This window comes from Oncorhynchus mykiss, chromosome 6, assembly GCF_057628025.1.
Source record: "Oncorhynchus mykiss isolate SJ-2025 chromosome 6, ASM5762802v1, whole genome shotgun sequence".
Classification (NCBI taxonomy): domain Eukaryota; kingdom Metazoa; phylum Chordata; class Actinopteri; order Salmoniformes; family Salmonidae; genus Oncorhynchus; species Oncorhynchus mykiss.
The window spans coordinates 49,724,795-49,737,748 of NC_143027.1; the positions used below are offsets into that span (position 1 = coordinate 49,724,795).

At 43.8% G+C, this 12,954-nt stretch overlaps 1 protein-coding gene across 2 annotated transcripts in view; it reads right to left on the reverse strand.

The window, feature by feature from the left end:
• Window positions 1–7,627: 7,627 nt before the first annotated feature.
• ak8 (adenylate kinase 8) overlaps window positions 7,628–12,954 on the reverse strand; it is a 66,492-nt gene continuing 61,165 nt past the window's right edge. For both annotated transcript variants that reach the window (XM_021606700.3, XM_021606701.3), the window contains 2 exons: window positions 8,936–9,016; window positions 7,628–7,993 (listed from right to left, as the gene is read on the reverse strand). In XM_021606700.3, coding sequence (XP_021462375.3) covers window positions 7,759–7,993; window positions 8,936–9,016 — 316 coding nt within the window. In that variant the 3' untranslated portion in view covers window positions 7,628–7,758. The remainder of the gene's footprint in view (window positions 7,994–8,935; window positions 9,017–12,954) is intronic.

Here is a 12,954-nt window from a genome sequence, read left to right on the forward strand (position 1 = left end):
CTGAGTGATGACGTCGCAACTGGTGCCCCCCGGCTCAGCATAATCGAATCCGCCCATTGCGTGGGTGTAGCGTAGCATTTGGCCGGAGCAAAGAGTTTGGGTAGCCAGTTAAGGAGGACAGAGGAGGCGAGATCAGTTGGGACCGTTATAAAGTCATTTTTTTCCATGTTGCCGAAATGCCCCAGGTGTGTCCACTTATCAGTGCATTTGTAACAATCTAGCTATTACATAACTTCTATTCAATCAAATAAGCCTCATGTAGCAAATTAGCAATACATTTTTGTTGTTGACCAAATTCTACACTTACTGACCCCAATACAAAAATTCCTCACTTCATGGTCTTATTTTCCTGGACAGATTTTAGTGAGAAGTAAACCCTCTTGCATTGCCTCTTCCTCTCTGATTGGACGGACAGTGACATGTTTAAGTTTGGCATATATACGTGACTGCCAAAATAAAGGAAACACTTGAGTAAATGAGGATACAAAGTATATTGAAAGCAGGTGCTTCCACACAGGTGGTTCATGGTCCCCATCATGCTTAGGGTCATGTATAAAAATGCTGGGCATGCCCAGTTGCCCATTATTTTTGCTACCATGGTTAGAAGAAGAGATCAAATATCTGAGGGCCCATGCCAAACCTTTCAGCCTCCTGAGGGGGAAGAGGCGTCGTCATGCCTTCTTCACGACTGTGTTGGTGTGTGTGGACCATGCTAATTCCTTAGTGATATGGACACAGCGGAACTTGAAGCTCTCGACCCGCTCCACTGCATCCCTGTCGAAGTGGATGGGGGCGTGCTCGGCCCTCTGTTTCCAGTAGTTAAAGATCAGCTCCTTTGTCTTGCTGACATTGAGAGAGAGGTTGTTGTCATGGCACCACCAGGTCACTGACCTCCTCCCTATAGGCCAGCGTTTCCCAAACTCGGTCCTCGGAACCCCAAAGGGTGCACATTTTGGTTTTTGCCTTAACACTACACAACTGATTCAAATTGTCAAAGCTTTATGATTAGTTGATTATTAAAAATATATATATATATATATATATATATATATATATATATATATATATATATATATATATATATATATGTATATATATATTTTTTTTTACCCCCTTTTTCTGGTTGTCTCATTGTCGTTGGTGATCAGGCCTACCACCAAACTTAATGATGGTGTTTGAGTCGTGTGCTGCCACATAGTCGTGAATGAACAGGGAGTACAGGAGGGGACTAAGTACACACCCCTGAGGGGCCCCCGTGTTGAGGGTCCGCTTGGCGGATGTGTTGTTGCCTACACTCACTACCTGGTGGCTGCCTGTCGGGAAGTCCAGGGTCAAGTTGCAGAGGGAGGTGTTCAGTCTCAGGGTCCTGAGCTTAGTGATGAGCTTGGAGGTCACTATGGTGTTGAATGCTGAGCTGTAGTCAATGAACATCATTCTCACATAGGTGTTCCTCTTGTCCAGGTGAGAGAGGGCAGTGTGGTGCAGTAGAGATTGCGTAATCTCTAGATCTTGTGGGGCGGTATGAGAATTGGAGTGCGTCCAGGGTGTCTGATGGTGTTGATGTGAGCCATGACCAGCCTTTCAAAGCCTTTCATGGCTACAAATGTGAGTGCTACGGGGCAATCGTCATGTAGACTAAGACAGTGGCTTTGAAATATGGCCGATTGTTGTGGCACGTTTGGCAGGAGCTTCAGTGACAAAGACTGCTCATCTTGCTGATGATTCATGATATGCCATGGCTGTCTCAGTCACCAGGACTTAATCCAATTGAACACTTATAGGACATTCTGGAGTGGCACATGAGACAGCGTTTTCCATCACCATCAACAAAACACCAAATTATGGAATTTATCGTAGAAGAATGGTGTCAAATCACTCCAATAGAGTTCCAGACACTTGTAGAATCTATGCCAAAGTGCATTGAAGCTGTTCTGGCAGCTCGTGGTTGCCCAACACCCTATTAAGACACTTTATGTTGGTGTATCCTTTATTTTGGCAGTTACCTGTAAATACAACATAAATAAGTACTACTAGCTCAGTAGATAAATATATTTACATTCAATTAAAAGACAGCAAAAATATCAAAGCACAGGACAGAAGCCTACTAACATTTAAATGTATACACTGAAATTAGACTGGAAGACCAAAGACATGATTTATGAATATGGGGTTCATGTTCCATTTAAACCTATAATAAGCTTAATTGTGCAGATCAAAAGTATATTCCCCCATCAACACAGAGGTTAAACTTTGTTACAGTTAAATTCCCTTAGTATGAAGGTGACCCCTGATCTCAACTAGTCGCTGTTTAACACTTTGACCTGTCTGTCTGACCCAATGATGTACAGTACCAGCCAAAAGTTTGGACACTTCTACTCATTAAAGGGCTGTTCTTTATTTTTTGCTATTTTCAACATTGTAGAATAATAGTGAAGACATCAAAACTATGAAATAGCACATATGGAACTCTCCTTCTTGGTCAAACAGCCCTTACTGGAGGTGTGTTGGGTCATTGTCCTGTTGAAAAACAAATGACAGTCCCATAAAGCACAAACCAGATGTGATGGCGTATAGCTACAGAATGCTGTGGTAGCCATGCTGGTTAAGTGTGCCTTGAATTCTAAATAAATCACAGACAGTGTCACCAGCAAAGCACCCCCAAACCCTCGCACCTCCTCCTCCATGCTTCACGGTGGGAAGCACACATACTCTGCGTCTCACAAAGACACAGCGGTTGGAACCAAAAATCTCAAATTTGGATTAATCTGACCAAAGGACAGATTTCCACTGGTCTAATGTCCATTGTTTGTGTTTCTTGGCCCAAGCAAATCTCTTCATATTATTAGTGTCCTTTAGTGGGGGTTTCTTTGCAGCAATTCGACCATGAAGGCCTGATTTACGTAGTCTCCTCTGAACAGTTGATGTTGAGATATGTCTGTTACTTGAGCTCTGTGAAGCATTTATTTGGGGTGCAATTTCTGAGGCTGGTAACTGTAACTAACGTATCCTCTGCAGCAGTGGTAACTCTGGGTCCTCCTTTCCTGTGGTGGGCCTCATGAGTGCCAGTTTCACCATAGCGCTTGATGGTTTTTGAAGCATTGAAGGTCCCCAAGAACACAGTGGATTCCATCATTCTTAAATGGAAGACATTTGGAACCACCAACACTAGAGCTGGCCGCCCGGTCAAACTGAGCATTCGGGGGAGAAGGGCCTTGGTCAGGGAGCTGACCAAGAACCCGATGGTCACTCTGACACACTGTGGAGATGGGATAATCTTCCAGAAGGACAACAATCTCTTCAGCAATCCACCAATTAGGCCTTTATGGTAGAGTGGCCAGACGGAAGCCACTCCTCAGTAAAGCCACATGAGAGCCCGCTTGGAGTTTGCCAAAAGGCACCTAAAGACTCTCAGACCATGAGAAACAAGATTCTCTGGCCTGATGAAACCAAGATTGAATGCCAAGCGTCACGTCTGGAGGAACCCTGGCACCATCCCTATGGTGAAGCATGGTGGTGGCAGCATCATGATGTGGTGTTTATGTTTTTCAGCTAGAAGGTGCTAAAAGACTGGTCAGGATCGAGGAAAATATGAACTGAGCAAAGTATAGAGAGATCCTTGCTGAACCTGCTCTAGAGTGCTCAGGACCTCAGACTGGGGTGACGGTTCACCTTCCAACAGGACAACGATCCAAGGCCACATCCAAGACAACGCAGGAGTGGCTTCGGGACAATTCTCTGAATGTCCTTGAGTGGCCCAGCCAGAGCCCAGACTAGAACCCGATCAAACATCTCTGGAGAGACCTGACAATAGCTGTGCAGCGACGCTCCCCATACAACCTGACAGAGCTTGAGAGGATCTTCAGAGAAGGGAGAAACTCCCAAATACAGGTGTGCCAAGCTTGTAACGTCATACCCAAGAAGAATTGAGGCTGTAACTGCTGCCAAATGTGCTTCAACAAAGTACTGAGTAAAGGGTCTGAATACTTATGTTAATGTAATATTAAGGTTTCATTTTTTTTTCAATAAATTTGCACAAAAACAACAGTTTTTTGTTTGTATGGGGTATTGTGTGTAGATTGATGGGGGGGGGGGGACTATTAATCCATTTTAGAATAAGGCTGTAATGTAGCAAAATGTGGAATAAGTCAAGGGGTCTGAATACTTTCCGAATGCACTGTACTTTATTTTACACCATGCTCAATATTTGTTCGCATATTTGGATTTTCAAATCATCTGATCCATAGTCCTACTTTCTCATGTGTTCTCTGTCGTGCTTTGATTTTTACCAGGTCCCTATGGGCACTGGTCAAAAACCTGGTCAAATGTAGTGCACTAAATAGGGAATAGGGTGTCATTTGGGACGTAGACCAGAATGTAATTTGTCAAAATGTCATTTTGAAATAAGACTGTCTTTGAAACACTCGTTATTTATGGAAAGTTCTCAGAATAATTATTCAAGAAAATTCTTAGACAAAAAATTGAATACTGTACATAAAAGGAATCCTCCACATCAACTTAAGTAAAACAAATAATCTTATTCATATCCCAGACACTTCTACAGTATAACCCTTTCCTTGGCTTTTGTAGAGGTATGGATAGAGATGTATACATATGAAAGTGGACATGATCCTCTGGGTCCCTACTCATCGACTCCCAGTCCCATCTTTAATCATGAGGCAGTCACCTCGGTGTTACCCAACCCATTGCTTGCTTTGGGGACTGTATGTAGCCTACTGCTCCCCCGGCCCATGTTCTCAACTAAGGGTTAATAATATTTAACTATGTGCACTCTGACCTCACTAATTAAAATGAATCTCACATCTGCCCACAGGATCGGGCCCTCATTATTGTGCCATGTCATTAGACCAACAAGGCCCTTGGGAGGGAGGGATTCAATATGTGTCATGACTCTCATGTGAGGATCCAAAGATCAGGTTACAATGGATCAATGTCTACAGAGCCCTCTCACCCACAGAGGGGAGGAGGGATTGGTGTTGGGGTTTTATGACACCTCATGCCAATCGTAAATTGTATGCAGCAGACGACTCCTTTTGGTCTCTAGTACTGGTGATTGGAATCACTTTGTTACAGAAGATTTTGCTGCCCAAAAACTCTAATGTCCAAAAGTGAACACTGGGACAATATTTTCAATATCCGAATGTGGGGAACGATGAGAGATGGAATATGGGAAATGAATGTCTATTTTGTGACGTAATTAAAAATGGTATAAAAGTGATATAATGAAAATATTGTAACTTGAAGAGCTTTCACACTGTGTATGTCAGGTTTACATCCTTTATGATGTGTCGGAAATATCAAGGATGAAGATGTTTTTGTTAAGATATGAATGTTTGTTTAGTGTTCTAACAAGTTCATAGTTTTGATGATACTTTGCCAGTAACTAGCCACGCCCAAGGGAGCTCAGAAAGCATGTCAGTATGACGGAAACGCCCCTTTTTACATAAGTGTATAAAATATTGAGTTAAGAATTAATATACCAGACTAGGACTTAAGCTGCAGCTAGGTCACGACCCTGAAAATCAACACGAGTTGAAGACGACAAAGTAGCCTCTAACAATCAATGTTACGGTAGAGTAGCTGTTCTAAGTACTGTATCTAAGAAAGTTAATTTAAGTAGGACCATCTGGTTATTCTCTTCAAATCATCATCGACTACACTGCTCTCATCACCCCAATGGGGATCATCGACACGGCTGATTAGCTGTCCTCAGAAGACCACTCTTCCAGAAAGAGTGAAAGTAAACACAGACAACTAAGAAGAAGGAGAAGGCCCAATCAAACCCTTTTTACGAAGCGGAAGCCTTTTCACGAAGGCCTGGATCCAACAGAGATACAAGACGAAGGAAGACATTCAACACGTAAATACAGGCATTACTCGGGGAAAAGTGTTATGATTGCTATGAGAGTAGTTCCCAAATGTATCTATATGTTGTCTCTCTTTCTCTTTAACTCTCCATCTTTTGTAACAAGTGTCATATTGTGTTAGTCTGCTAGGGACCTGTTTTCATTGTATTACGTTTCTAATAAATAACCTATACCATGCGTGTGTGTATCCTGTGTTATCATTTAGTTAGTTAGTAAATAAATAATCAAATCAATGTGTGTGTTACGGGATGATCAGCAAAACTCGGCTTTGTGCAGATTCAAGTCTGCAACACATTCAGAATGAGACTGACATGAGGTAATGATTAATAAGTGACTGTTATCGATATATAACATATATTTAGAGTTTAATTCGGGAGATGGTAACTATAAACAACTTCTTCCGTGGTGCCCCAAATTCCTAATGAGTTAATTGTTAAATTATTAATTTAATCGGGGAACAATTAAGTATAGTTGATTTGATAAATAACAGACATCACATTAATGAAAGTCAAGTCATGTCACGACAAATACAACATCATTATATGGAGCAAGTTCTTTGTTAACTTACATTCAGAAAACGTGCTTTGTAGTGGTATTGTTTGAGTTGATTGACAAGTCCATTTTCTGAGTTGAGACCAACAACAAATACAGAACTTCGAAATAGATTCTGATGCTTATGATAAGATAGACTTGTCCATCTTCTCACCTGCATTTACAGGTAGTCTGCATTTACACTACAGACTAAAATATCAAGCAAGCAATCCCCCACATCATGAAAACAGACTTGTCTACTAAATAAATCAGAACTACACTGATTAGTGGAACACAAAAAAATAAAGAGGGCATGGGATTTGGTTGCTTTACTCTAGAGTACAAACTTTCAAACACCACCACATAAAAAAATCCCACTAATAAAATATTCAAGGGAGATGCATATTATGTTCAAACTCATCTGCAGTATTGAAATCTGCCTGGACCAGTCATTGGGGACTTTGAAAAATCTGCCATATTAACATCTTTGTTTAACTGCTGCACTTAAGTCTCGCTGATTGCTAACTAATGGCTCCCCTGTACAGAGGACTTGAACCAAGCAACAGTGTTACTTCTATATGGTAATAAAGCAGAGTTAACCAGTGCACCTTGTGAAGATTAGGGCCAGGAGCAGTGGTGAAAAAAGTACTCAATTGTCATACTTGAGTAAAAGTAAAGATACCTTAATATAAAATGACTCAAGTAAAAGTGAAAGTCACCCAGTAAATTCTACTTCAGTAAAAGTCTAAAAGGATTTGGTTTTAATTATACTTAAGTATCAAAAGTAAATGTACAAATCATTTCAAATTCCTTATACTAAGCAAAACAGACATTATTTTATTTTCTTTTTTTGTGTGCGGATAGCCAGGGTCACACTCCATCACTCAGACATAATTTACAAACAAAGCATTTGTGTTTAGTGAGTCCGCCAGATCAGGTGCAGTAGGGAGGATCAGAGATGCTCTCTTGATAAGTGTGTGAATTGGACCATTTTCCTGTCAAGTACTTCTGGGTGTCAGGGAAAATGTATGGAGTAAAAAGTACATTATTTTCTTTAGGGATGTAGTGAAGAAAAACGTTTAAAAAAGTACAGATACCCCAAAAAACTACTTCAGTAGTACTTTAAAGTACTTAAAATAAGTTTACACCACTGGTCAGGAGGCCACAGACAAAGTGGATGCGGAAACAAATGACAACGATGACGGCTTCAGTGGGTTTGAACAATAAACTCCTTTTATTTCTACAATTAAGATTCCAATACGTTATACTAACTAAAAAGGATCTTCACTCTGCTTGTGTTAATGTAAAAATCATGAGGGTGGGTGGGGGTCTCGATTAGAATTCAGGAGTCGTTTTGAAGACGTCCGACTAGACGACTCTCTAGAGACTCAAAGACGGTGTGTGGGTCCTGGTCAGCGTTGATATGCACCGCCTCAGGGTAGAGGTCCTGCAGGGAGGAAGCATTGGCCCAGTACTCCTTTAGCTGCTGAAGCAGTTGGGCCTCGGAGTCCTTGGGATTGAACTGCAGACGGGTCTGCACCTCAGGACTGGGGGCTGGTTTATACAGTGAGTGGTATCTGTCGGGCAAAAAGAAAGACTAAGAATAACAAAGGACGAGGAATAAACAACAGAGAACTTTGTACATCAGACTATGGGAACATCCCCATTTAATGGCACCCTCTTTTCTATATAGTGGGCTACTTTTGACCAGAACCCTATGGGTCTTGGTCAAAAGTAGTGCACTAAATAGGGAATATGGTAACATTTGGGACACAGCCTGTGTTTCAAACTCATAAAAGACACACCTACATCCACCTCGCCTTATGCCCTTAGGGGAATCCCCGCGGCCATATTTGTCGTCGGTCCAAATTATTGGCCAAGCAAGGGAAGTTTGCAACATAAGCCCCTCAGCCCTCGTTTTAAATGGAGTTTGCGAGTGTACAATTATGTTCACTCCGGGACCTGAAACCACCCATAATTCAATTTGCGATGATTGTACATCTGCTAAGAAAATTCAGCCAAAACTTAAAACCAACATTAATATGGAGAAATCAACATATAAGTTAAAAGGAATGTAAATAAGTTAGACATTTTGCTCCCCTGACGTCACACTTACAGATTGTAACTTTCGATTTTCCTGATATAGTAGGATGGCTAACATTCGATGTTTGTGGATGAGTTGTCTTCTAGTCAAGATATGAAATGCAATCATAATTGATTGTAGTGCATATAAGGCACACACAACAGTTCCATGATGACTGAAAACACAACTGTGGGTTGAACAAGTGAAACATTTCCGGTCAGGAGCGGTCCAATTAAAATGTATTAATTCTTCCCTCGGCCCTTGCCCTGCAAGTGTCAACTCGTCAGACATCATGATACGTCATCAGAAGTGTCCAACCAATTTAAGGGCTGAGGGGAGAGGGTGTGTCTTTTAAGAGTTTGGAATGCAGCCGCTGTCTATGTCATAGGGTCAACATCCCCATAAGCCCGAGCAATGACTGCGTCGCATGACTCACCTCTCCCCAGTGACAGGGTCGATTGACCTCAGAGTGACTCTCTCGATGGCCACATCGTCTGTCATCTCCAAAAAGAAGACCCTATGGCGAGAAAGGAAATGAACATTAGATATCCACCCAGAAATAGTTGCAAGGACTGTAATTAGCTGTACGAGCCTCATCTTAGGTTCATTTTAGGATAGGTCTAAAAACATTTCTCCACATACCACTAATGGTCATGTACCCCACACCCACTCAGGAGACAGCCAAAGTAAATATTTCACCTACTCTTTCCCCAGCACAAGTACAGGAAGTAAAGACCCTGATCCAAAAAAACAGATGTGTTTTCAGAGGTACCAGGCCGAACTGAGGTTACGGCTCATGATATTGTTTCCATACCAGGGAGAAAAGTGAGCATGAGGCCATATCAGGTACCTGAGGTTCGACAGGCCGCGATTAGAACAGAGACAGAGAAAATGTTGGCAGCTGGAGTAGTCGAAGAGTCACATGGTCTAGCCCAATTGTGATGGTCTTTGCGGTTCTGTAACGACTTTCTGAAGGTCAAAGAAATCTCCAAGTTCGATGCCTACCCCATGCCCCGAGTAGATGAACTGCTGGAGAAAATTGGTAAAGCTCGGTACATTACGACCCTGGACCTAACCAAAGGCTACTGGCAAATTCCTCTGACCCCCAGAGCCAAAGACAAGACAGCCTTTACAACCCCTGATGGTTTGTTTCAAAACACCGTCATGCCATTCGGCTTACACGGGGCCCCAGCCACCTTTCAACAGCCAATGGACAAGGTCCTAAAACCGCACCAAGCGTATGCCAAAGCCTATTTAGATGACGTGGGGATCTAGATTGGGAATCCCACTTCACCCGGGTACAGGCAGTGTTAGACGCCCTTAGGAAGGCACGGCGAACCGGCGAACCCTTCTCACGGCGAAACCTGCCAATTTTTACGTAGAGTTAGAGGAAACAGATTATCTGGGATACACCGTGGGAATAGGGTTAATCAAACCCCAACGTAAGAAGGTGGAAGCAATTAGAGGTTGGCCGAAACCAGTAAATAAGAAGCAGGTTCGAGCCTTCCTAGGGTTGACCAGTTACTACCAGTTACTTCCTAGGGTTGACCAGTTAAGTTATGCCACAGTGGCCGCCCCCATTCACCGACATGACTAGAACCAGAGGACCAAACATGGTAAAATGGGACGAAAGGGCCACCAAAGCATTTAGAACATTACAGGAGGCACTCTGCTGTAATCCAGTGCTGGTGGTACCAGACTTTGAGCGAGAGTTCGTGGTTCAGACGGATGCCTCAGAGGTTGGCTTGGGAGCCATGCTATCCCAAGAGGTAGAAGGGGTGGAACACCCCATCCTGTTTTTAAGCAGGAAGCTGGAACCACGGGAGGCCAACTACTCAGTCGTTGAGAAAGAGGCGCTGGCAGTAAATTGGGCTCTAGAAAGCCTGAAATCCTACCTGCTAGGGCGCCACTTCACCCTCATCAGTGACCATGCCCCACTCACTTGGATGCATAGGGCTAAAGAGAAGAACGCTCGGGTGATGCGGTGGTTTTTGAGTCTCCAACCGTTTCACTTTGACTTAAACCCAGAGCAGGGAAGGAAATGGAAAATGTGGATGGGTTATCCCGCAAGCACGCATATTTTGCTCCGGTAGCTCAACCTAGGGGTCGAATCTAGGGGGGAGATGTGTGGCAAAGAAGGGGGTCGAGTGGTAAATGGCAGATATGTGAGAGCAGAACTAATAAACGGGCTCTGCCCTCTCACTAAAATGGACACCCCGATCAGAACTACAGATCACAAAATGTCTGACCGCCAAAACTACTATTCCCAGAAGCAAGGGGAACGCTCAGAAAGTGGGGCCGACCCACAGATAACGGGTCAAGACAAACCAGGAAGAAAGAGGGGAAGGGCTGGAAGGATCTGTGAACCACAGAGAAAGAGACAATATACACTGCTCAAAAAAATAACGGGAACACTAAAATAACACATCCTAGATCTGAATGAATGAAATATTCTTATTAAATACTTTTTTCTTTACATAGTTGAATGTGCTGACAACAAAATCACACAAAAATGATCAATGGAAATCAAATTTATCAACCCATGGAGGTCTGGATTTGGAGTCACACTCAAAATTAAAGTGGAAAACCACACTACAGGCTGATCCAACTTTGATGTAATGTCCTTAAAACAAGTCAAAATGAGGCTCAGTAGTGTGTGTGGCCTCCACGTGCCTATATGACCTCCCTACAACGCCTGGGCATGCTCCTGATGAGGTGGCGGATGGTCTCCTGAGGGATCTCCTCCCAGACCTGGACTAAAGTATCCGCCAACTCCTGGACAGTCTGTGGTGCAACGTGGCGTTGGTGGATAGAGCGAGACATGATGTCCCAGATGTGCTCAATTGGATTCAGGTCTGGGGAACGGGCGGGCCAGTCCATAGCATCAATACCTTCCTCTTGCAGGAACTGCTGACACACTCCAGCCACATGAGGTCTAGCATTGTCTTGCATTAGGAGGAACCCAGGGCCAACCGCACCAGCGTATGGTCTCACAAGGGGTCTGAGGATCTCATCTCGGTACCTAATGGCAGTCAGGCTACCTCTGGCGAGCACAGAGGGCTGTGCGGCCCCCAAAGAAATGCCACCCCACACCATGACTGACCCACCGCCAAACCGGTCATGCTGGAGGCTGTTGCAGGCAGCCGAACGTTCTCCACGGCGTCTCCAGACTCTGTCACGTCTGTCACATGTGCTCAGTGTGAACCTGCTTTCATCTGTGAAGAGCACAGGGCGCCAGTGGCGAATTTGCCAATCTTGGTGTTCTCTGGCAAATGCCAAACGTCCTGCACGGTGTTGGGCTGTAAGCACAACCCCCACCTGTGGACGTCGGGCCCTCATACCACCCTCATGGAGTCTGTTTCTGACCGTTTGAGCAGACACATGCACATTTGTGGCCTGCTGGAGGTCATTTTGCAGGGCTCTGGCAGTGTTCCTCCTGCTCCTCCTTGCACAAAGGAGGAGGTAGCGGTCCTGCTGCTGGGTTGTTGCCCTCCTACGGCCTCCTCCATGTCTCCTGATGTACTGGCCTGTCTCCTGGTAGCGCCTCCATGCTCTGGACACTACGCTGACAGACACAGCAAACCTTCTTGCCACAGCTCGCATTGATGTGCCATCCTGGATGAGCTGCACTACCTGAGCCACTTGTGTGGGTTGTAGACTCCGTCTTATGCTACCACTAGAGTGAAAGCACCGCCAGCATTCAAAAGTGACCAAAACATCAGCCAGGAAGCATAGGAATTGAGAAGTGGTCTGTGGTCACCACCTGCAGAACCACTCCTTTATTGGGGGTGTCTTGCTAATTGCCTATAATTTCCACCTGTTGTCTATTCCATTTGCACAACAGCATGTGAAATTTATTGTCAATCAGTGTTGCTTCCTAAGTGGACAGTTTTATTTCACAGAAGTGTGATTGACTTGGAGTTACATTGTGTTGTTTAAGTGTTCCCTTTATTTTTTGAGCAGTGTATATCAGCTGGATTTACCGTGTATGAGCTGGACTGTTTGGACTTACTTGTTGGCGTTTGGACCTGGACCTACCGAGAACCCAATTTGTGTACCGAACCCTGCTAACCTTGACATCACCAGAGGCCTGGGTGGACCAGGACAGGGAAACACACAGGTACTGTCCTGTTCGAAAGAACTCTCATTCTGGGGTTATTTTGGTGACGGTTTCCAGCTTAATTTGTGAAACTCTACTAATCTTGAAGAGGTTTGTCACAATACATTGTTAGATAATTATACAATATATTTCCTCCAGACAAACAATGATGACCAGTCACCTTTCTTGATATAAAACTCCAAAGTAAGCCACATAAGCCAGTGCCGGGTTTGGGATCGTCAAGGAACAATCACTTAGAGACCATTTCTCTTCCCTTTACTTCCACTTGAGAGAAGATGCCGGTTGGTATGCTTACTTACTACTCCTAAATGATTTTGTCTTCGAAATGTCCCATG